This window comes from Acanthochromis polyacanthus, chromosome 11, assembly GCF_021347895.1.
Source record: "Acanthochromis polyacanthus isolate Apoly-LR-REF ecotype Palm Island chromosome 11, KAUST_Apoly_ChrSc, whole genome shotgun sequence".
Lineage (NCBI taxonomy): Eukaryota > Metazoa > Chordata > Actinopteri > Pomacentridae > Acanthochromis > Acanthochromis polyacanthus.
In genome coordinates, this window is record NC_067123.1 from 18,590,379 (window position 1) to 18,614,630 (window position 24,252).

A 24,252-nucleotide genomic window follows, 5' to 3' on the forward strand; every position below is an offset into this window, starting at 1 on the left:
TACACTTTCAACTTAAAATTTGTTCTACTATCTCCGACGTGCTGTGATTTACCCACTTGGTTATTATGTAGATGTAGCACGCCTGTTGAGATCTGTATAGACGATGCATTATCGCAAACGTCATTCTTTTACTGTTACACAATGAAAGAGATATTTGAAATATTGCAGATTCCTCCAGGCAGTGTCTTCTTCCTTCCTTTTTAACATTTAAAGTCCTCCTCCATTCAAATATGTGTTGTGGTGATTGTTACGTCTACCAAAGTTGGACCTTTACTGTGTGCAGAATTTGTGCCTGACGTCACAGTCCTGCTCTAAAAAGCAACTGGACAGAAGTCTGACATAGAAACCTGAAGCCTACATTGTGCATATACAATGAATGGACTTTTGGTCACGTAGGAGGCATCCTGTAACTAGTAGCTAAACTTTTGAAATGATAAATATTTTCAAATTGTGGATTTTTCATTAACAGGAGATGTCGATGCAATGAACTTTTTTTATTAAAAGAAACACATCAGACACAGATGTTTTTTCTAAGCACAGTATTTTCATGTTTTCCAACTTGCATGGAGGGTACATTTAGTAATTTATGGAATTTAAAGGGTCTCTAAAAGTCAATTTGTCAATTAAACGTCCACTCAAAGTATGATAGTCATTTGTACCATTGTCTGGTCAATCTAGGCTCCCAGTAGCTAGTTCTGGAGGTCAAAGATCAGTTTACCAAAAGCCAGTCTGAACTCTGCAATCTTAAGCCATCATCCAATAAAAACGGATGTTCAGATTGGGGCAGCAATCACAGGTCTTGCCCGACATCTGTTTTCAAGGGAGTGTAATATCCGTGTGTCACTCACTGACAGTCTGGGAACTCTGAGTGCCTCTCATATAAAAGATTGACAGATGAGGTCTGGTTCAGTTCTGCTGATTAAATCAAAGTTCATCTGCTGATCACAAGTTCTGCCTCGACCCCCACTGATCAAAGCTCAGCCCCCTTCTGATCTTTCTGATGTCTTCAGAAGCAGCTTTGTTTACCACGTTCTTTCACCCCACCCCCACCATCCCTCTGCTATCTGTCCAAGACTCTGCAAAGATGTTAGGTTGTGTAGCTGCAAAACAGCTTTGACTGGCTGTGGTTAATTAGTTTGCGGAGCAATTTTAGTTCTGATCTGCTGTCTGTAAATTGATTAAGGATATAAAGAAGTAATCAGTGGTCATGCCCTCATTTGGAAAGTATCTTCTATTCCATGTCTTTTCATTACGATATCAAGTTTTCCTCCATAATATGTTTCTACGACTTTTTCACCAAGATGTTCCTGGGCAGGGTCAGTGTCATCCTTTTGTGCTTGTCCACAGCCCTGGCTGGGTGCGAGAGGAGCATAAATCTGGCGCATGTTCGCTGTCAAATGTGTTGAATAGCCAAATATGAACAACATTCGCTTTGTTTGGGAGCAGACAACAAATTGGAAATGTACGGTAAACTATGAACTGGCTTTTGGCATGAAACATAAGATGTTGAAATTGCTGTCTGTAGTTCACATATGCAGGGATGTGATTTTTTTCCGTGAATTCGCGGAAATCCGCTTTTTTTCAGGGATGGGAATTTAGTGCAGATCCGCGGATTTAATTTCAAGTTTGAACACTTTATTGTCGCTGATACTCCCGCGCGATGGTAACGACGTTAACGATAGCTTGTTAACGACGATTGTAAACGGCCCAGCGATTGGAAGTCGCTGCCCCCCCCCCCCCCCCCCCCCCCCCCCAAACAACTTTCTGCTGGAATCAGAACTTGCAGATCCCATCCCTGCATATGTGAAGAGATGGTAACCCCTGTTGTAGTTTTAGGCTGCCAACATGTGAAATTAACTTCATGTATTCTATAGATTGCACCAAAAAATCAAGTATGGTTTTTAAAAACAACTTATGAATAATTGAAACTGTAATATACACTGCTCCAAACGGGTAACAAGACCATGCCAAGTAAAAAGTCAGTCTTCTGCAGTGATTTTGTAATTATTTTCGATATGGCCTGACTGAGTTTTGTTTTTGGTGGTTGCAGGTGGAACAGTCAAAGGTCCTGGTAAAGGAAGGAGGAGTGCATCTTCTGCTCACCATCGTTGACACCCCTGGCTTTGGTGATGCTGTTGACAACAGTAACTGGTGAGCTCTGCCATCTGTCACTGGTTATTACAAGTAACCGTCACTGAAACTTCACTTTCCAATCATGTGAATGATCTGTTGTCCCCAGCTGGCAGCCAGTCATCGATTACATTGACAGTAAGTTTGAGGATTACCTCAACGCAGAGTCACGGGTCAACAGACGGCAGATGCCAGACAGCAGAGTGCAGTGCTGCCTGTATTTCATTGCTCCGTCAGGACATGGGTATGTACTACAGGGATTCTATTCATTACTGAACTTCTGAAAAGATTAGGACACTAAATGTATTTCAGATAGGACAATTTTGTAGACATACCTTCCATAGAACATTCACCATCAGAAACAACATCAAAATCATTGACAAGAGAAGTGAATAATATTGATTATTTTGTTGCAATGACACACAGCAAGGGGTGGGACAAATTAGACAACAAGTCAACCGTCAGTTCTTAAAGTTGATGAACTGAAAGAAGAGAAAACTAGGCAGTGACTTTGACAAACTAAAGTTATGTAAAAAGTTAGTCTTCAGTCTGTACAGAATGATCTTCAGTCTGCAATGTAATGAAGAATGTGGGCAGGGTAAGAAAAATAATGCTGCACGCAGGGCTACGAAATGTGGGTGTAACCAATGGAAATGTTTAGTCACACCTGACAACTTTTTGGTCGCATGGCTCTGGAGCCTTACACTGGGAAGAAGGCGGGCTGGCACAGGCAATGTGATGCTTTATGCAATTTTCTCCTGAGAAACCTTGGATTCTGGTGGATGCTACGTTAACTGTGTCTATAATCTGTTTACGACTGTAAGTGAGGATCTTTGATTACCAGCAATGAACCATCTTTGCAGTATTTTAAGCTGAAAATTTAGAACCACACTGTTACACATGTGAGACCTTGATTAATTTGCTGAGAAAGGCCACTTTTATAGATCTGCTGCTAACATCTTGGTGCCTCATACCCCAGTCGAGGCCAAAAGCATAGACGCATAATACTGAAGATTGCAGCAAAATTAGTTTGTCATGGAGGCATTCTCACAGTTTTTAAGGTCATGGAGATGTTAAAATGAAATTGCTGGCATGACACCTGTGAGTTGAACTGAAGATACCAGGCAGAACTGGAATGCTTATAAGCTCTCTGCAGCTGCACTTTACCAAGTTTTATCCAACTTTACATGTAACACATAGCATTGGGACTACAAAAGCTGTAAGAAAATGAGATTTATCCCACTGCAGTCTTACAAACGTGGACTCATGTTGCCAGAGTTAGATCATGGTGCCAGGCCACAAAGTATTTTTGAAGAACCAAGACCTTGGAGTCGGTGGGAATGGTGCTAAAATAAGATAATGCAATATAAAATAATGTACAGCATGCTGCGGGCTAAGAAGGGCACTTAAAACCTGGTTGTGAGTGATCTTTTTTTTTTCTCCTTTTGTTTCCTTCTCTCTGTGTTAGCCACAGTTTACACAAGGGCAAACGCACACAGAGCAGAGTGAAAAGATTTAAGAAAAGCAGCACCCGTATTTAATCAAACATCGGTTGAACAAGCTCAACACAAACTTGGAGAAATGGAACCTCTTGGACTGCTGGACTCCCAACCAACAGACTCAGACAGTGCTTGTTAGAATGATTTTAGAGAATTGTTGCAAATGAGCTGGAAATGGACCAGAAAACAGTTGGATTATTCCACATATTAAAGGCATTTATAGTTGAGTGAAGATGTCAGTTTATCAGCTTCTCAAAGCTGAGTTCACAATCAAAAGTGACACCAACATATTTCCATTGCAGTGACTTACTCAGACAGATTGTTAAAGTTTTTGAATATTGCGATTTGTGGGAATAGAGAACCAAAAATACCATTCTGGCTTCACTGAGGTGTAAAGAGTTATAGGTTAATATTTTTGATGATGACAGTCACCCTAGTTATTTGAGTTTAAAAGTGAATAGTCAACAGTGAAAAGAAAAGTTGTATTTGTGAAAGATCTCTCTAAGAGGATGCATGTACAGGAAAAATAAACAAAAAATGGCCTTGAATACATCCCTGAGGAACCTCACGGGAGATGTCTGCTGTGGTGCTTGACGAATGACCTAAAATGACCTAAAACATTAGTAAGAATTTATTGATTTTTAAGTACTTTCAGTTGTTTGGAGTGTTGGACTCAGTCACAGGGGAAGCAACAATGCAGCAGAGCAACAGATTTCAGCTGTGTATGTCAGCGTTGTTCCCCTGGTGCCTGATTTTTCTGGCCAGCTGAAGCCAAGTTAGTTCTGCCTGTAGCCTCCAACCGGGTTACCGGGCAGGAGTAACATTGGTGTAATCTGCCCTGAGCTCACTGACCTGGAGACCTCATTCCTCCCATCTGTGTCTTGGCTGTAGCTACTGCCAAATGCACACGCACACACACACACACACACGCACACACACAGACGGCACACACAAGCCACACTGTCCTGCCTACTGATGGTGGTTTTGCAGTCCAGTGCTTGTGGAGCCTGTTTGCCCGCAGTGAGCCAGCGTGGGATACTGACCGCAGCCTTGTTGGTTCTCTTGGCAAATGAAAAGCATCATGTGGATCCATTCATTTTCAACATCTGCTCGAGAACATTGTGTATGTGCGTGTTTCCATGTGTGGATTAACCCGCTGAGCCCTCCAAGTACTTTCTAGTCTCTGCTCCTGTCACATTATTACTCACTGTCTGCATCTGTTTTGCTGTAATGTAAAGTCCTGCACATCAGTGGAAAACACACAACCATAGCTAAACATTAAGTATTGAATGTCTTTTGTGCTTTATGTTGACTTTATAATGCCAGAAATCATTTTAAAAAGGCAAATTGAAAGGTGAACTTATTAGATTAATGATTAAGTATATTTTATTTTTCTTTCAATCTCTCTAATTAAGTTCCATTGTCAACACATAATACTCTGGGCTATGTTTCCTAACGTACTGTTGGTATGTATCAAAATTTGGTCAAAAAGCCCTGAATAACTGATTCAACTGAAAGAGGTAGTGCTGGGTGGACCTCACCTTACTGAAACCCATCCAAGCCAAACACTTGTCCACAGCTCAGCTTCCATAGATGAAAACAATAGTAGCTGATCATACAGTAAGATTTAATAAACTATGACAAATGTAGAAACAGCCAATAATAATTTTCAACTGTCATTGAAATCAGGCAAATGTATTTTTAAGCAGGCCTGCAGATCAATTTGGATAGACATTTTCGATTTAACCTGAACACTTCGCTGAAATTAGTGATATGCAGTGTTGTGCAAATGGTTTAGTCTTCACAAGTAAAGTGGAAATGCTTTCCAAAACAGTACCATGGAGAGTTTTTATTTATCAATTGGGTAAGGGAGGCAAGAAGAAAAAAATTAATATTTGTTGCCTTTATAACAATACCACTTCTCCAGTTTTGGGCTTTCTACATTTTTGAGGATTTTTTTATTTTTTTTTCCATTTTTATTTTAGAGTTTATTTTTGATAGCGTTGCTTTCACTTTGCTGAATTTTTCGGCAGAGATTCTGAGTGTGATGAGTGCCTATAAAATATAGTGCATGAGTCAGGACATGGTTGAGGTATCCTGTGAATAAAATGGTAGCGATGAACTACTGGCTTTCCAAAACCTTTTCTGTGGGTCACCGACAATAGTTCATACCACATAGAGGCTTAGGCACTTGTAATGCCATGACAGCAGCAAACAGTCCAAACAGACAGATTTACAGTGGTGTTTGCTCCATCCACATGTGCAGTTTGAGGTCAACCAGCCCTCCAGCTTAGCTCAAACCAGAGCTATTCAGTGTAACCTTTAAACCCTAGTGCCTCACTAACCTTTAAACTGTTGCTTCTGTTTGCTCTTTTTCTCCAGACTGAAGCCCCTTGATATTGAATTCATGAAACGGTTACATGAAAAAGTAAATATCATCCCTCTCATCGCAAAAGCTGACACGATGACTCCTGAGGAGTGCCAGCAGTTCAAGAAACAGGTGTGTGTGTGACTTCTGCATGTTTCAGTCCATATGTTTCTGTTTGGTTGCTATATTTTATGATTTGTTTAAATTGCATTGATGTCAGTACTATGGCTAAAGGATTCAATGACAGGTTTCCATTTGGTGCTTGTCAACACTACCATTTCTACTGCCCTATTTCTAGGTATATTGCTCTTTTTTTTTTTTTTTTTGCTTTTTGGGCATATTTTTTTAATCATAAACAAGCTAAAATTGAATGTTTTGTTTGTGAATATTACCATCAACGGAGTTAGTTAATCTTGGCTGTTGAGTTTTTTGAAACTGTTTGTCATACACCTCTCTACATCACCTCTCACGCTGATTTTCCATCCCACTCTGCATCCTCCTGTCCCTCTCTTATCCCTGTAGATCATGAAAGAAATCCAGGAGCATAAAATCAAAATTTACGAGTTCCCAGAGACGGAGGATGAGGAGGAGATGAAGATGGTCAGGAAAATCAAGGTTAGTTCCTTCAAAACAGCTGTCCATCAAATTAGAAGTAAATACTCTTCTGTTATATCACTTCAATGTCCATCCATCCTTACATACATTATCTATACACCACTTAATCCTCATTAGGATGCGTTGCATGCAGATTAATATCATCACACCAAACATGCTGGACCTCATTGGCCTCATGTTGTTTTAATCTCATCAGACCAAAGGATATGCTTCAAATAATAACAGACTTTTTCAGTTCCTTTAGCAAAATATAATGTAGCAATGTGCCGACGACCTAAACATAGTTTATGTTGTTTTTTTTCTTTGGACGCTGTCCTTAGAAATTATGTGCATTTTTCAGTTTCTTTGACAGTTCCTTTCCATGTAGAGTCATGATACAGATAGATCCAGCCCATAGGTCTAAAAAGGGGAAAATTCTGGTGTTCACAAGCTTTTTTTTTTTTTATAACCATGTTCATGCAATTATGCTGATTTAGAAATCACAGATATCCTCAGTTTTGTTTCTACTTTGGGGCCTGTACTTTTAATATAATCTATACACTACAGTTTAACTTAGAAAATCTGCAATTAATGAGAGTTGATTAACATTAAAGTGATGTTGCATAGGTTTGTACCCGCTTATGTTGTGTACTGTACATACAGTGCCTCTGTGCATGACAGTGCACATCCACAACCAACAGTCTATTTTTAGCTGTTGTGTGTGAGCTATGCAACAGTTGTGCCTCCTCCCTCCTCTCCACAGGATCGTTTACCCTTGGCTGTAGTCGGTAGCAACACCATTATCGAGGTCAACGGAAAGCGAGTTCGTGGCAGGCAGTACCCCTGGGGTGTGGCTGAAGGTAAGAGGTCAAAGGTCACCTGATCCCAGCCTGCAAATTGATCAACTGCATTGGAATGTCCCCTTCACAAACATGTGCAAACACACTAATATTTCCACAGTTATATTGGATTATTGAGCAGGCATCATGTGTAGATGATTTGCAAACCAGTAACGCAATCCATGTGCTCTCATGCCAAACACAAACACTGTATCATGACTATATAAGCCCAGTACAAAGGAAATGCTTTGGCCTGAGCTGTGGTGGACAGTACATGTAAAAACTGGCTTATTGCTTATATGCAGTATGAAGGGGATTACATCAAATATATATTTCATATAGAAGAAGGGATTTAAAAATAGTGTGGTGTGTTTCAGTCCCATGCTATATCATTCCAAACGTTAGCTTACTGCAAAGGCACAATTATCCTATCCTGTCTTATATCTAGATCTAGTAACAGCATTGCTCTCTCAAACAACATTTTTCAACATTGATTAAAAATGTTACAAGTCAATGTGACATAACATACAATAAGTTTAAAGGTCATTCAGGGAGTTTTTGACCCTGAGTGGTTGTATAATGCAGCATTTCAACATGCAGAGTTCTTTGCATCTTGTATTAGCCCATGTGTGCACAGATAATGGCAGCCCTGGAATTGTGTAGTTCATGCAAGCCATAAATTACCAAGAAGTCTAACAGGCAAAGAAACAAACAGTCTTGAGCTTGTATCACATGTTTGTCAGCAGATGCAGTTGTCCATTTGTCATGGAAATGGAGTTGACTGATGTGTGGAAATAGCTGAAAGAACAAACTTTAAATCTTCAACTTTTTAGTGAGTGCAGATGAGAAGTCCTCGAACTATTAAATAGGGACGGTTTGAGAAACCACAAAAATATGTTAGTACAGTTGAACAGTTCAAACCAGCTTCTCAATGGACTTTGTGCTTTTAAGCTCATGGATGAACTTTCAGTCTCGTCATAATGTGATGGTGAAAAAAACATATTTACTTCAAATACAAGCCTTTTTAATGCATCTGTATGACGCACATTAGTTTATAACAGAGGGTGAAAATATCAGGTGCAAGTTTTTGAATGTTTAAAAAAATCAACTTTGCAGTGTTTTATGAGGAAGTAGTAGTTAGAAAGTTATAAATAATCAGCAGAGTTGGGTAATTAGCTGTTTAGTTGATTGACAAGAAGCGTAATAATCAGCTATTTTAGTTTAGTTAATTGGTTAAAACATTTCTAAGCAAAATGACCTCTTTAATTTCTTGCCATATGTGATAGCTCTGTAAATCCTAAACAACTGATAAGCATAATTCAGTCATATTGTATAAACAGACCTCAAGACAATAGGAATCAGTTTGCTCTGCTAACCGTTCACAGCTTAACCCCTGTAACAAAAACACAACTGCAAGCAAGACTGATAATATGAAGAAAAGCAGTGACATTTTGAGCCGCCACTGAGAGACTACACATTTTTCTCTTCAGCACAGGATATGAGAATCCTGTTTGACATGACACAGGAAGCTGCAGTCACATTGCGGCGAGATATATCAAACGTATGCAGCTTGAAGTGATGAGGACAGCATGAATGTGTCTCAGCTCACAGATACCAACTGTAACGGATGAATCTGAGGCAGTGAGGGGAACATTCCAGATCATAAACGTTCTGTTGTTGTCTAAGTAAAAAAAAAAAGAAAGAAAGAAAGAAAGGAAACAACTGGGCACAGCACGTCCAATCAAGTGACTGGTAGGAGTGCTACTATGAAACTGGTTTGCCGCCAGGGTTTGCCGTCCATGGGGAGTGAGTTTTGGAATACCAAAAATGTTTTTGGCTCCATGTCAGCATAAATATGGAGAGAGGGCGGGGGAGAGAGAAAGAGGGCAAGGTCCCTGAGAAGCTATGCAAGTCACTCTACCACAGAGAAACCTCAGAGGACTGTGGTGAGCTTCACTGGAGGAGGGATGGAAAAAATAGCATGTGATGCCACACGCTGACAGCTTCTGGTATTGCAGCCGTCCATGTTTTCAGCTTTTTACACCTCCCAATAAGGGATTAGGGAATAACAGTATGCTTTGTTTTCCTTCATTGACATCATTTAATTTATGTATCGACTTGTAATATTCATTCATTTATTCATTATAGTTGCTTCATCTGATAACATTCCTCTATCTTTTGTCTGTTCCTGGGCTCAGGTACAAAATGAAATTGCCCAAATATCCAACAAAAGCCAAAAGAAAACTAAACTTCTGTTTCCCTTTGCTGCAGGACTAAAACGTACTGTATCATTTTAATATGGATTATGCACCACACCAAATAAAATATGCTCCTTATCTGTAATGTCATACAGTTAGTAAATGTATCGTTTAAAACCTGAGAAACAGACACCCCATCATGCATGCAGCTAATTTTGAAATTTGCTGTCCTTATAAAATCTCATTGCCATTATTTGATATTTTTACATTTGATGCACATATTTAACTTCCTGGCATGTTTTTCTATGTTAAACAGTGTTTTTCACTATGAGACACTTTCTTCTGTCAGCTCACTTGAAAAAATGGGCTCCAACTAAGGATTACTTTCAATATTGATTAACCCAATGAAACCCCAGTGCTTTCTTGCTGCTTCTTTGGTTTTGTCACATTTTTATTCACTGTGTGCTCATTTCACTGTTATATAAAGTCATTCAGGTCTTTGCAAACAGAACAGCCATGACCAGCAATAAAGAGAACTCAAATATGTCTTTTTGTGCAGAATGACAGTTAAAATGCCGTCAAGAATATAGAAAGTTGTTTTTTTAATAGAAATTATTTTACAAGAATTAAAAAAACTGCAATCAACATTTTCCCTCAGTTTACTGGGGAAAAAATGGTGGCTCAACATACTATAGATATTTTACTACCCACATTTTAAATTTGTTATTCCATACTTTTTTCTGCTCAGCCTGCAGTTTAACCAAAAACGCCCTGAATTTTTGTCAGATGACTGTTGGTCACAGCTGAGTCATGGCTCAGTCATGGCTTCTTGCTTGTGCCAAGGATTCCAATTTCTTTTTCTTTTTTAAAGAATCTAGTGTCGACGGCTTATTTTTTCTGAAATTTTACAAGTTGTATAGAATATAGTGATTTTGGCTAAAATGTCAGGTTTAAAGCTTAGATTTGGTCATTTTCCGATCAAAAATTCAGTTTCATTTTTGACAGTTTCTGGCTATCAAATGGTGCCATTTTGCTGCTTATTTGTCTATTTTCTTTTTTGTTTCCATGCTTTCACAGTCAGCCAGCAGGTTTTGGGGTTCAGATGACTGGTTTGTCTGTTACTTTATTGAATAATTGTGTCTGTCCACAAAATAACAAATAATTTAAAAAGACTACCACCTAATGGTATCCTACTTGAATAAAGCAATGAAATATAGACAGTCAACAGGTTGTAAAAAATCCTCAAGTTTGTCACTCTATTTGAAAAACAAGATGAAAGCAAATGGAAATTTATTTCCCTAACAGTTCATTTCAACATCCAACACTGTTTACAGACTGACTGCCTGTTCCAGCACAGGTGTGCACACACACAGTTTTTCCCTGAAATAAACCACCTTATCCTGTGGCTGCTTGTGTTTGTTGCCCCATTCTGACATTTTTGCAATTACTCTGTTGAAAACACCTTTACTGTAATTTGTAAAACATCCTCAGTTTGGATGTTATGATCAAATTGTTGTCTGTGCTGTTTAATAGGATTTGCTGTAATGTCTGTTTTCTGTGCTGTGGTCATAATCCGTGCAGGAATCCTATTATGTAAGTGTCTAGCAGTGTTTGGAGCTTGATCTAATCTCTGTTGCGTCTGTGTTGTCTTACAGTGGAAAATGGAGAGCACTGTGATTTTACGATCCTCCGGAACATGCTCATCAGGTAAGTAGAAATGTACGCAACATTCAGAGTTTGGGCTCACTGAGAAATGTCCTTATATTTGAAAGAAAAGCATTTTTTTTCTGACACTAAATGAATCAGAAGTACAGACTTTTTTTTTTTAGTTTTTATTAACTGATTAGCTGGTCAGTGGACATTTCCTACTATTAGCTAAGGCAGCAAAAAAAAAAACAACAAAACAGATTTTAATTTACATTTTTGACATTGTTAATGTGTAAATTACTTTTCTAGCTGGAAACGGGTGACTTTTAACGGAATGTCGACATAGGGGTACAGAGGAACATTTCCAGCAACCATCATTCCTGTGTTCTAATGCTACACTGTGTTAGCTAGTCAGAATCAGCTTTAATGGCCAAATATGTACACAACATATAAGGAATTTGGTTTCGGCCGTCGGTGTCACCCTAGGAGTATGGGAGAGAATAATAAAATAGAAACTACAAAAAGAGGAACAGGTAGGAAAACAAAAGTAGTAGTAATAAAAATAAATATAATACAGTATATAAAGAAATTTACAGCTAGAAAGGAATATATAAACACAGTAGTGCAAATGGTGTTGACGGGCTAACTGATGATTAGAAAACCCATTGTGCAGTTATGGTAGCACATGAATAAAAGTGGGAGTTTTCATGGAAAACATGAAATTGTCTGACCCCATACTTTTGAACAGTGGTGTATAATTAGTAATAACTTAAAAAAAACAGAAGCTCACGGGAGATAATCATTTAATGTTCACAGTTACAATGTTTATGTTTGCCAGGGCCGGCCCTAAGACTTTGGTGGCCCTAAGCAAGATTTTTTTTGTGGCCCCAAAACATGCACAGGGCAACTACCAAATCACGTGCACAGCTTGTAATTGGGTTAAAACACACATGCACATGATTAACAGCATTAACAGATTTATGTTTTATTGAAATAAAGACAGGGACAGAATGCGAATTACACACTTATTGTGGTGTGGCCCCCTCTAGTGGATGTGGCTATAAACAACAGCATAGAGTGTTTATGCCAGCGGCCGGCCCTGATGTTTGCTTTTAGTGTTTCATTTTTTTTCTCTTGTAAACACCTTTATCTACAAAGAGCAAATCTGGTGTTTTTGTCAAATGTAATTGGAATAATGACAGTAATGCTGTTTTGTAGGCTTGTATGTGCAGTGATCTATAGGTCACAGTGACTAATTGAAGCTGGAAACAACCTCAGACACCACTACAATAAAGGAAAGATGGGCTAAATGTTTGATAGGTTTTGATTAAATTGAAAGCTAGATAGGTTTCTTTTGCACTTAAAAGTTATCATAAAAAGTGCTGGAGTGGATGCCACTGACAGCGATTGTGCCTTTTTCTGACCACTCTTGTTTACTGGTGATGTTTTCCAGGACCCACATGCAGGACCTAAAGGACGTGACAAACAATGTTCACTATGAAAACTACCGCAGCAGGAAACTGGCTGCCGTCACCTACAACGGTGTGGACAACAATAAGAACAAGGGACAGCTAACCAAGTGAGTTCATCAGTGCAGCATGCAAAGCTTTCCCGTTTCTGAAATGCACATTAATACTATGGACTGATGGGACAGTGTTGCTGATCTGGCTGCTGATTTTGTGAGGATGCTCTGAGCAGCCTAATCCCACTCTGAGCTCTGGAGGAACCCGCAGGTCACAGGTCAAAGTCCGCATTGACTGACCGACAGATTAAACTTGGCAAGCTGTCACTAAAGCAGCCCAAACCATTCTCAGCCCAAACAAGCCTGCTCTAACACCCCCCAACTAACTGGCCACCAGTATCAGTTGTGTCTAATCTGACAGCACTAACTGCGGCACCATCTGACACCTAATCCACTGGCTGCAGCCATAAGTAACCACCAGCACACTCTCACAAGCTAATGCATGGTTTATGGCAGCATGCTAAGTGTCTGTGCATTTGTTTGTTTTTAGACCTGACACGGCTGAAGGCATGTAAGTGTTACTTCATTTCTTCATAACCTCTCCAAACAATGCATTTTCACCCCTTTCTCTGACCGTTTTCATTTCCCCCGCCTCATAGGGTTCCTTTTATTCTTTTCCACCTGCAATGCTTTACTTTATATATTTATTTGAAAAATGATGTTATTTTGTTTATCATGTTTGACCATAAATTACAGAATTTTAGAACAGAGACTGCAAACTTAAACTCTGTGTAATATATCCAGTCAGTGGCGTTCTCTCGTCCCTATTGGCAGTCCAACTTAATTACCTGTGTTGTACTTTAATTACACATTTCTTGGCCCCCAGTGTTGAAGAATTCTCCATGCAACGACTGCAACTACTGACTAAATGCTAAACTGCTGGGAAAGATTGTTGTGTGGTGAAAGAAACTACAAACTAAAGAAAGTGGGAGCAGAATGACAACAAAGTCTCCGTTACTCATAGCTACAGTGTACAATGATAGTGGATACACCCATGTGCAATATTACTAAAATGTCAAATGATTGAAAAATTGTTTACCCTCTCAATTGAATAGTAGGGTGTTTTCTGTAACCAGCAGTGTAGATTTGCTATATTAACCCTTTGATGCACAATGTGGGTGAAGGGATAGCCATTTTCCATTGAATTTGGGTCACTTTTGACCCATGTTGTGCATCAAAGGGTAACAATACAGGCTCCACAGTAGGAAGTCAGCGCAACAAAAGTCAGTACTTCACATGTCCTGCTTCATTTTAATGACCAATTGAATCTTTTTGGCATGGAGGATTTCAGTGTTGCACAAAGGTCTGAGGAGGGGTTCTTCCATTCCTCAGAGACGATGTTTTTCAGCTGCTAGAGGGGTTGTGTTGCTCTGAAATACACTCGGCCAGGTCACAGTTTTTACTTTGTTCTTCTTTAGAAACTCTTGTGGAACATTTCTCCTCTGCCAAGCTTCTGCAGACTGGGAGTCATCTTGTCAGCCAGTATTTTGGTTTATCCGCAGATGTTCATAGTTTCATCTATGAACGTCACCTTTTGCACTCTTTCAGTCCAACATCATCACTCTCTCACCTATGTGCTTCACTCATTTATCTTAGTCTCATCACACCAAAGAATCCCTTAGTACTTATTAGGCTTCTGGTCATTCATTTTAGCAAAGTGTTCTGATGGCTTTTGTGCTGAAGTGCAATCGGGACTTTTACTCTTCACTGCCAGCTATAGACTGAAGATTTGCCTCACGCTGTCACAGTAACTCTGATTTCCCCTTTGCAAGTATGCTGTGTCAGCCCGTCTGTTTTTCAGAACTAGATTGTGACAGCAGCATGCTGTCTGTGGCATTATTTTAGAGTTCTTCTCTGATTAGTGGTACTATGGCTCTTTCTATATGTCCAAAGTAGCACAAACTGGAAAGGTTGTGGTGTTCATATGGCACTTTGTAATAGTTGTCTTGTAATTAGGCTAACTGGAAATCACAGGTGAGACAGTGGTTCATTGATCACAGGTGTATTTACTTTTGTGGCATTGAGTTTCTACTTTGGGGCCTGTGTTTTCACTGTAGTCTTTCAGAAGTGTTTGTTTTTGAATGTTCAGTAAAAGAATCATCCTACTGTTCAGCTTAAATGTAGTGCAGTTATTGAGAGATGTATTCTGAAATCCTTTGACGTTTAAGTGATTTTGCACATGGGTGCACTCACTGCTGTTCATTATGTATCTCCTGAAACGGTGCTAATACTAATATAGTCAACTGAATCAAATGTAACTGGATTTTATACAAAGTCGATAGATTTTTTCTTACTGCGACTGCTGTCCTCTGTGGAGATAATGCTCTTGGAGATCAGTTTATTCTCCTGTCTCTTTCTTGCTGCAGCCTTCTCTGGAAACCATCTATCCCTGACCCTGCCTCTTGCCCCTGTCAGCACTGTCTAGTCAGAAAAGCCTTTATGAGTGGGAGGGGGGCACATTTTCTATGTAGTTCAAGTGTCTACCTGGGAGGTTACAGATCCCTGTAGCTGCTGCTGTGTGCTGTCTGTATGACACTGGTTTGTGTCTCCAGGAGTCCTCTAGCCCAGATGGAGGAGGAGCGACGGGATCATGTGGCCAAGATGAAGAAGATGGAACAGGAAATGGAACAAGTGTTTGAGATGAAGGTCAAAGAGAAGCTCCAGAAGCTCAGAGACTCTGAGGTTGAGGTAAACACGATCAGTCTGGTGGGGATTTTTGCATGTTGTGTTATCTTTCCTTTTTTTTTTTTTTTTGCACGTTTTGTACATTTTTTGCTTATCGCTGACTGTACTTTCATGTCCTTACAGCTCCAGAGGCGTCACGAGCAAATGAAGAAGAATCTGGAGGCCCAGCACAAAGAACTGGAGGAGAAGCGTCGCCAACATGAAGAGGAGAAGGCCAGCTGGGAGGCCCAGCAGAGGATTCTGGAACAGCAGAAACTAGACGCATCCAGGTAAAAAATAAACCACACATGTGATCAGCAGTAGGCTGAAGATGTCCTAAATGTACAACTTTCAGTTTGACTCTTAACACTGCTTGCTGATAATGTTGGAGGAAACCCAACAGAAATTTTTTATTTATTTATTGTATTTCAGTAATTTCAAATTTAGAATCCTAGGGGCTTTATTCAGAAGAGGCATGTCTATTAAGAGGTCATATGTGAACTCAGTGCAAGTCCGAATTTAATGCTGTCAAATTAAAATCAAAGCTGGAGCAGCTCAAGGTTAAATACACGTATACAGTACTTACACATCTTGTTCTTCCTGTTAACCCTCTGAACCCCACAAACCCAGCAGCAGGGTTTTAATAGTATGTTGTCTTAAAAAACATCACCAATATGATGCAATTTATCGCAGTCAGAAACTGTAAAACAGAAAGATTTGTAGGATTTTATATCTGTGATGTGAAATCTAAACTTGAAATCATGGTATTTATTCAAAATTACTGAATTTGTTGTCTCATTTAAAAAAAGAAACACTAAAAATGCACCGTTTGGATCATATTCTTTAAAAAAAATAACTGAGAAAATGAAGCCAAACTTCTGGCTGATCTTGGCGTGTTACTTGTGTTTTATTTTAAAAGATGTATTTCTTACTTCAAATTTGTAAAGCATATGTCTCTACACTGTGAAGTCGACAGTTAGTTCTCCCTTCTCTTGCCTGGCTGCTGTTGAAATATCACAGATCAAATGCTTTGGGAGCCAGTAAATGATTTGCTGATTGTCTAAGTTGAGCCCCGTCACACCCAGCAGAGTGTTTTGATTAAAAGCAGGAGCGTTTTGTTAAATACCTGATTTCTCATTTTCTCTCGTTTGTGCAGGACCTTGGAAAAGAACAAAAAGAAGAAGATATTTTAAGAACTCTGGAGGATCTTCCCAATGTTGCAGTTGTATTATTGTTATTATTATCTGCCAATCTACCAGCTTCGATTGTCAGAACATCTGTCGATCAACTACATCTGCAGTTCGACCATATTACTGTGTAATAATCAAATGAAAGCCAGGGGGCAGCACTGTCTGGACTCTGAATTTGACCTCCTTAAAGAACTGTTGTTATCTTCGTATTGACTCAGTGTACTTTTGGGTCACTGATCGCGTAAACAGAATTTTCACACAGAAAGCTGGTATTCTTCCTTCCTTTCTGGATAAAAACGAGGACACAGTTCAGAGTCCAGTTGTTCTTTCCTCTTTTCTTCTTCTACATTGGGAATGTTGGATGCTGCACTGATCTGCATCCTTTTAATGCCAAAACAACCAAACAAAGAGGTCAGCCTTTTACTCCTGCATGTTTGCAGCCAGCGTCAGGCTGAAGCTCACCTCAGGCACTGTTTTTTTATATATATATATAGAAAGAGAGATATTAATATCTCTCGGTTCACTTATTTAGGTATCACATTTAATTTCCTCCCAAGACATTACGCTCCTCCGACTCCTCAGATGTAAATCGTATAACCATAAACTGCAGTGTTTAATTTCAGTTGTGTGTGAAATTTTCTTACTTTCTCTTTTGTATTGGTCCTGGTATAGGAATTGTGTTCCGTTTTTTTGTTTGAGTATTAAAGCCGATGTTTTCCAGCCCACCAAACATGTATTCCTGACTTCACTCATGCTGAGTGTAACAAATTAAAAAAAACTGCTCATGAGGTGCGTCCACATGAATTTATTTGAACTTCTGTTGAGATTCTGTCTAAAAACAGAAACCTTTGGAGGCGCAGGATGCAGAGAGTCCTGTGTTAGATGTTGGTGGATGGGAGAGCTGGAGCTGAGGTGCTTCAGTGAAGCAACAGTTAACTGGATCACTGTAGGAAATTGGTTTTCTTTACATCACATTTAGCACTGGCTGTACTGCAGCTCTATTTTGTAATGTCTTGTTTTTATGTACAAAGTCACATAATAAAATTGTGATGGGAAAAAAAAACACTAATGATTCTGGCTGTGCTTCACATGACAGGAATGCAGTTGCCTAACATGTGATTCCAAAACCGCTGGCGTTCGTGGGCTTTTTTAACAGCCTGACCTCCTCTAAAACCCACCAGACGCTGGAACCTGGCTGCAGGGATTTACTACAACATAATTAGGGAGTAATTAATGAGTGTTAGGAGATAAGACCTCACTCGCCATCAGTGTCCCGGTTCATCCCGAATGTGCTGGATGGGGCTGAGATCGGCTCAATTCTTCTACACCAAACTGGGAAAACCATTTAAGCCAAATTAAGGAAAAGTCATCCTCCAAACTACAACTGTATGTTTACACCCTCACATTGTTTGTAATTCTGATCAGGTTTTGATCGTGTAGTGTGTTCACTGCATCCGCCTCATGTGCACTATTTCCCCACAGTGCAAAGCTCAAAGGAATAGTAGGGGTTGTTCGCAGCTGGAGAAAATTAAATCTGGAACGCCGTGAAATATATCCAGAAACGCTTTCAGGACAGTAAAAGCACAATTGGATTGCTGGAATAACATTTTGCACTCTGTTTCCAAGTGCAAAAATGTGTATTGTAAGTATAGCAGAAAATATAGTACTTGTCGTTCATGGGTAGTATGTACAGCACTGTGAAAAAGTATTTGCCCCCTTCTTAAATTCCTGTTTTTTTTGCATATTTCCCCCCATTTTAATGTTTAAGATCCTCAAACTAATATCAGACAAAGACAACCCAAGTAAACACAAAATGCAGTTTTTAAATCATGATTTTATTTAATAAAACTATTCACAGCTACCAGGCCCTGTGTAAAAAAGTAATTGCCCCCTAAACCTGATAACAGGCTGGGTCGCCCTCAGCAGCAACGACTGAAATCGAGCATTTTCTATAACTGGCAATAAATCTTTCACATCTCAGTGGAGATATTTTTGGCCCACTCTTCTTTGCAGAATTGTCCTAATTCAGCAACACTGGAGGGATTTCCAACATGAATGAGCTTTTTAAGGTCATGCCAAAGCGTTTCAATTGGAGTCAAGTCATTCAGTAGTTGACTTGCTGGTGTATTTCAATTGTCATCCTGCAGAACCAAAGTGCGGTTCAGCTTGAGGTCACGAACTGATGGCCGAAGATTCTCCTTCAGGATTTTCTGGTAAGAGAGCAAAATCCATGGTTCCATCAATCACAGCAAGTCGTCCAGGTCCTGAAGCAGCAAAGCAGCCCCAGACCATCACACTACCACCACCATGTTTGACTGTTCTGTGATGTTCTTTTTCTGCTGTATTACTTTTATGCCAGATGTAACGAAACACACACCTTCCAAAAAAGTTTAACTTTTGTCTCATCAGTCCATAGAATATTCTCCCGAAAGTCTTGGGGATCATTCAGATGTTTGTTTGCAAAAGTAAGACGGGCTTTTATTTTCTTTTGGTCAGCCATGGTTTTTTGCTTTGGAACTCTGCCCTGGATGCCATTTTTGCTGGAGGGTTCACCACTGTTCCATGTTTTTTTCCATTTGTGGATAATGGCACTCACTGTGGTTTGCTGGAGTACTAAAGCTTTAGAAATGGCTTTGTAACCCTTTCCAGGCTGCTCTGGAACTTCTTTGGATTACAGCATTTTGTCGTAGCTTTTTGAGATCTTTTGGCCGACTTCATTTTGTGAGGCAGGTTCTATTTAAGTGATTTCTTGATTGACAGTTGTGGAGGTAATCAAGGCTTGGGTATGGTCAGTGAAAACAAACTCATGTTCCAAAAAATGTGATTAGCCACAGTTAATTCATGATTTTTCAAGGGGGGCAATTACTTTTTCATGTAGGACCAGGTAGGTTTGGGTAGCTTTTTTCACTTAGAACATTAAATAATCATTTAAAAACTGCATTTTGTGTTCACTTTGGTTATCTTTGTCTAATATCTAAAGTTGTTTGATGGTCTTAAACATTAAAGTGGAGACAATATTTTTTTTAAAAAAGAATTCGAGAAGGGGGCAAATATTTTTTCATGACTTATCCATGAATGGATTTGAATACAAGGCAAATAACAGACTAAACACATGGAACCGTAGCATAGAGGCAGTAAGTAAAAGTGCTCTAGATGTCTAACAAGATGAAATAAGAAAGGCATCTGCAAAAAAAAAAAAAAAACAGAAAATACAGAAGATAATGACAAAAAAAAACATACTTGGAGACCATACTTGGGCTTTAAAGTGAAATGTAGAATTCTGGAGTTTGTACTGTGACCTGCAGGTGGCAGCAAAACACTGCACCAAACTTCTGTTGACATGTTCAGGGACTTTCTGTGTCCTTGGTAAGTCTTATCAGAGTCTCTCTGAACTTTAACCGTGACCGTACTGTATTGTCACAACGTACTTAAAACCCTTATTGTGCTGAGCAAAGGACTCGCCATCTACTTGTGTTGTCATGCCCTTTGACCTAATGAAAAGAGATTCCTTTCTGACCTTTGTCATACTTTCATTCTGCGTTAACAGGCCAGATTAGAAGCTCTATCAGGAGCACGGTGCACCTTGGTCTGCTGACTGTGAAGATCTCTGTGTAATGAAAGCAAATGGTTTAAAACAGTTAGTTTGAAAATAGTTTTAATTCCTTAATTATTAAAGGTGAGTGTTTAGTCTGTCACATTCTGAGACCATCTTGAGGGGCCTCCAGCAGTCATTCAGGAGGTATTTTCGGGAGGAGTAACAGGATGTTCTTCAGGAAACTCCTGGAGTCCTTCTGGGAGTTTGAAGAGCTCTTCAGGAAACACTAAAGGTTCCTGAATTATTACATAACCTCTTTACAGCTCTGGCTCTCCTGTGGTAGGTTCAGTAGTCTCTGAGGTGGTCAGGATGACATTAACAGGTTCTAAGGGTTCCCTTAGGGTCCTCATTTCAGGGATGGAAGAAAAGAGTGCTCATTACATGATTCTAGCTTTCTAGCATCATGTATTAGGATTACAATTCCTCTTTAAATGTTTGAAGGACATCTAATTCTTTGTGAAGCTCATTAAGTGTTTAAGGGAACTGCAGGAGCTCTTAAGTGCAATCTAGAGGTTTCTGAAAATTTCATTTCCAAGCCTGGGAGGTGCTATTTTTAAATGGTTCTGTGAGTTTCAGTGCTCATTAAGATGGTTTTGCTCATCTTGAGTTCACAGTGGTATACGTAAGAAGACTGCAGAGGTTCTTGAAGTGTTGCTATATTTGGTATGAGGGTCATAGGAGCAACAAAATTGTTGGGACTTGTAAGGGCTGTAGAGGTTTCTGAGAGTGCTAAGTTTGTGAGATAGTCCAGAGAGGTTAACAAGATCCTGCAGAAAACAACATGTTTAAGGTGGCCTCTGTGTTCCTTGTGAGGGTAATGGGGTTAACAAATGATTCTTGAATAACCTACTTAAGTTGTTGGGGGAGTCTCTTGAGGAAATCAAAAAGTTCTTGACTATTAAGGCTCCAAGGATTCTTGAAAAAGTCAACAGTCAATGAAAATAGTCCCTAAAGGGGTCTGGAAGAGGCTTTCTGGGTGTTGGTGGGAGTCATGCTTCCTGGGGTTGTAGGAGTCCTCAACTACTAAATGATCTGCATCGGTTCTTGACATAAATCCTTGTGAACCTTCAACCTTTCCACACATTCTTAAGCAGGTTTGGGCTTTCACTGAGAAGATTTCAGGGGTCTTGAATGGATTCCAAGAGTTCTTATGGGGAGCTCAGGAGTCTTTAAATAGGTTCTAGAGTTGTTGAAATGGATCTTTATTAGAATGCCACATTAATAATAGAGTATTGTTTAAAGACAATTTTTTAGTTTTTGTAGGACTGCAAATGTTTTTAAGGTGGATTTTGAGTTCCTGAATGTTTGCAGTAATGAGGAAGTTTCCAAATGACTAAAAGATGGTGCATTCTCTGGAAAAGATTGGGGAGTTATTTTCCTGCCCTTAGTAGACTGATTTTTGTTAGTAACTGTGTATGCTTTTGTGTCCCCATTCCATCTCATCCTCAAAACCCTCAATGTCACCGTACATATAGACCAGAGGTCCCAGGTCTCTCACCTCAGTATGTTGTTTTTGTCAAGATAGAGAAACTGGACACTTCCTGCTGAAACCTATTTCACAGGAATTGTGCTGCTAGGAACAGCTTGGATCCAGGTTTACTTCCTATCTACCACTGACATTAGCAAACACTGGAACAGGAGTTTAATGTGGTAACAGTGAGGAATCAAGGTACAAATAAGCTGAATCAATCAGAGGTCTTCCCACAGACAACCAGTATGTTGATCAGGTCCACAATACAGTATCTAATCAATCAAATGAGTCGTAATGATAGCTGTGGTCATGACATTTTTCATTTTTAAAGAAAAATAGTCTTTGAAATGTTCATTGATGTAACCTCAAATTCGTATTTTCTCTCTTGTCTGTTCAAACAAAACCTGGACCCTTTGGACTCAAAGCTGCTGTGTGCAGTAGAAACACACACACTGCTGTAGCCCAGCGTCACACCACAACCCCACCAGTCTGACGGCATCTCTTCTTTTTGATTGGCCAGCGCACCCTTCAGGTCAAATAGGTAAGGACATTCTCAGCCAATTACAAAGGTGTACACTTAAACCTGGTGTGTCAGCCCACATGACAAGACAGGAAGGGGTCACAAATGTTATCCTGCCTCGGTCCGTAAGAGGACCGGACCTTGACTACATTACGAGGATCAGTCTTTACTGTGGGGCATGATCTGTAGGAACCGGCTGCGCTTCCCTGATTCATCCACTTCACTGTTCAAACACTACAGCTGCCAGATTCTCTCTCTTATCAGATGAAACAATGTTGGTTCATGTCTGGTTAATTTCTGTCCTGACATTGACCTGCGTTCACTGAAAGCTACAGTGTTTCTTCATTAACCCCCGCTCTGGGCAAAATGTTATGTATGTGGGTAATAAGTCACTGAGACCAACAACTCTCACTCTAGCTGTGTTTTATATAATTCAAAAATGCATGCTATTCTGGCAGTACAGAGCTACAAATACAATCAGGAGACTGTTAAACTGTAAGTAGAATTTATAAGCTCAGCAGTACTTTCAGGCTAAGAATAAGGGATTTTTACATTAAAATGAGCTGTAATTATGTAATTGATCCTTAGTGAAAGATTAACAAAACTAGAAGATGTCGCCCTGCTGGTGAAGCATAGCGGTGATGTTTGTCAAATTGTCGAGCAGGCGTAGCAACATGTTTAAAATGGCAGTGATCAGCGGGTGTTGTTCACCGTGTTCAGTCTGTTAGCTTAGCATGTGAACAGATTTGATCATTAGACCTCAACACAAAGTTAAACTGAGGGAAATTTTATTAGTTTTGAAAGGATTCTGTCATAAACCAAAAATATTGGACAAACTGAAATTTTGATCTTGTGAATCAGGGAACACTAATAACGCATGGAGGGAAGATTTCCTGCTGAGCCGGGGACACCAGGGCCGTAACAGGAAAATTTCTCCCTAGTAATCCTTTTCGACCATAAAGAACCAGGTGCGAGTTCGGTGCTGGTGCTTAACTGGTGTTCTCATGCCTCCTAAGAACCGGTTTGCTTTTGCATTGGCAAGGAGCCAAGTTAGAGCCATGTCATTGCGTCACCGTAAAATGTGAGTACATCACAGCATGTGTTGCAGTCACGCACCATAACCATGCTGGTGCCGTTCCCGACTTTGCAAGCCTGCATTGCGATCCAGAAACAAATAATCAAACCGTTAGTAGCAACCTGTCTTCATTGTATTCACAGGCAACGGCGACTACATTTGAGACAACAGGTAATTGTCAGAGATGTCTTGATTCTTAACATTATCTATACACCACTTCAGCCTCATCAAGGGAGGCTGGAGTCTATCCCAGCTGATTTAAGGTGAAGGCATGGGACACTCTGGACAGCCCACTTCTTTCTTTTTACTCCTACAAAACAACAGCGTGAACAGAGGAAAAAACAAGTACAAGGCAAACACAAGGTGACTGACCAGTAGTTACATGTGTCTCTGCTGGCCCGTGGCCACAAACTGACACACGTGCTCTTTTACCAGGTCAAGTGGAGCCAAGAAGAGCCACTGACAAGATCCACAGGATTAGTAATATTAGACAGCAGGCAGCAGAAGATGCTATCAGACCATCCTGAGCGGCCATTACGTTCTTTGGATTCATATCACTGTGAAATCTAAATCCTCTTAACTGATTTGGATCATTTAGCTCCATTCTTCTTTTGCATTTGTCCTTTTAAGGGAAGTCGATGCCGCCAGCTTTGAATCCCTTCTTTGATTATTTAATTGGATCATACCTGCACTGGGGATTTCTGCTTAATCTTTATTGCATAAGCGGTGAAGGTGGGGTCAAGCTGACAATGTCCAGCATGTATGTCTTGAGGCATCCTGCCTGTAAATAGAGCTGTGATGCGAACAGTGGCTTATCCTTTTAGTAGCAGAGAATCCTGTTACACAGCTGACTGTCTGCACCAAATGTCTGTGTCAGTACCACAGCTCCATGTCAGTGGATCCCAATTAAACATTATGCCCATCTGAAAAACAGACTGCC

The 24,252-nt window shown here is 39.8% G+C and overlaps 1 protein-coding gene across 1 annotated transcript in view; it reads left to right on the forward strand.

Annotated features, from left to right (window-relative positions):
* septin7a (septin 7a) overlaps positions 1–17,439 on the forward strand; it is a 38,821-nt gene extending 21,382 nt beyond the window's left edge. The window contains exons 5-14 of the mRNA XM_051955903.1: positions 2,051–2,151; positions 2,240–2,374; positions 6,012–6,129; positions 6,520–6,612; positions 7,355–7,451; positions 11,284–11,335; positions 12,729–12,854; positions 15,350–15,485; positions 15,606–15,751; positions 16,618–17,439. Coding sequence (XP_051811863.1) covers positions 2,051–2,151; positions 2,240–2,374; positions 6,012–6,129; positions 6,520–6,612; positions 7,355–7,451; positions 11,284–11,335; positions 12,729–12,854; positions 15,350–15,485; positions 15,606–15,751; positions 16,618–16,654 — 1,041 coding nt within the window. The 3' untranslated portion in view covers positions 16,655–17,439. The remainder of the gene's footprint in view (positions 1–2,050; positions 2,152–2,239; positions 2,375–6,011; positions 6,130–6,519; positions 6,613–7,354; positions 7,452–11,283; positions 11,336–12,728; positions 12,855–15,349; positions 15,486–15,605; positions 15,752–16,617) is intronic.
* Positions 17,440–24,252: the final 6,813 nt, after the last annotated feature.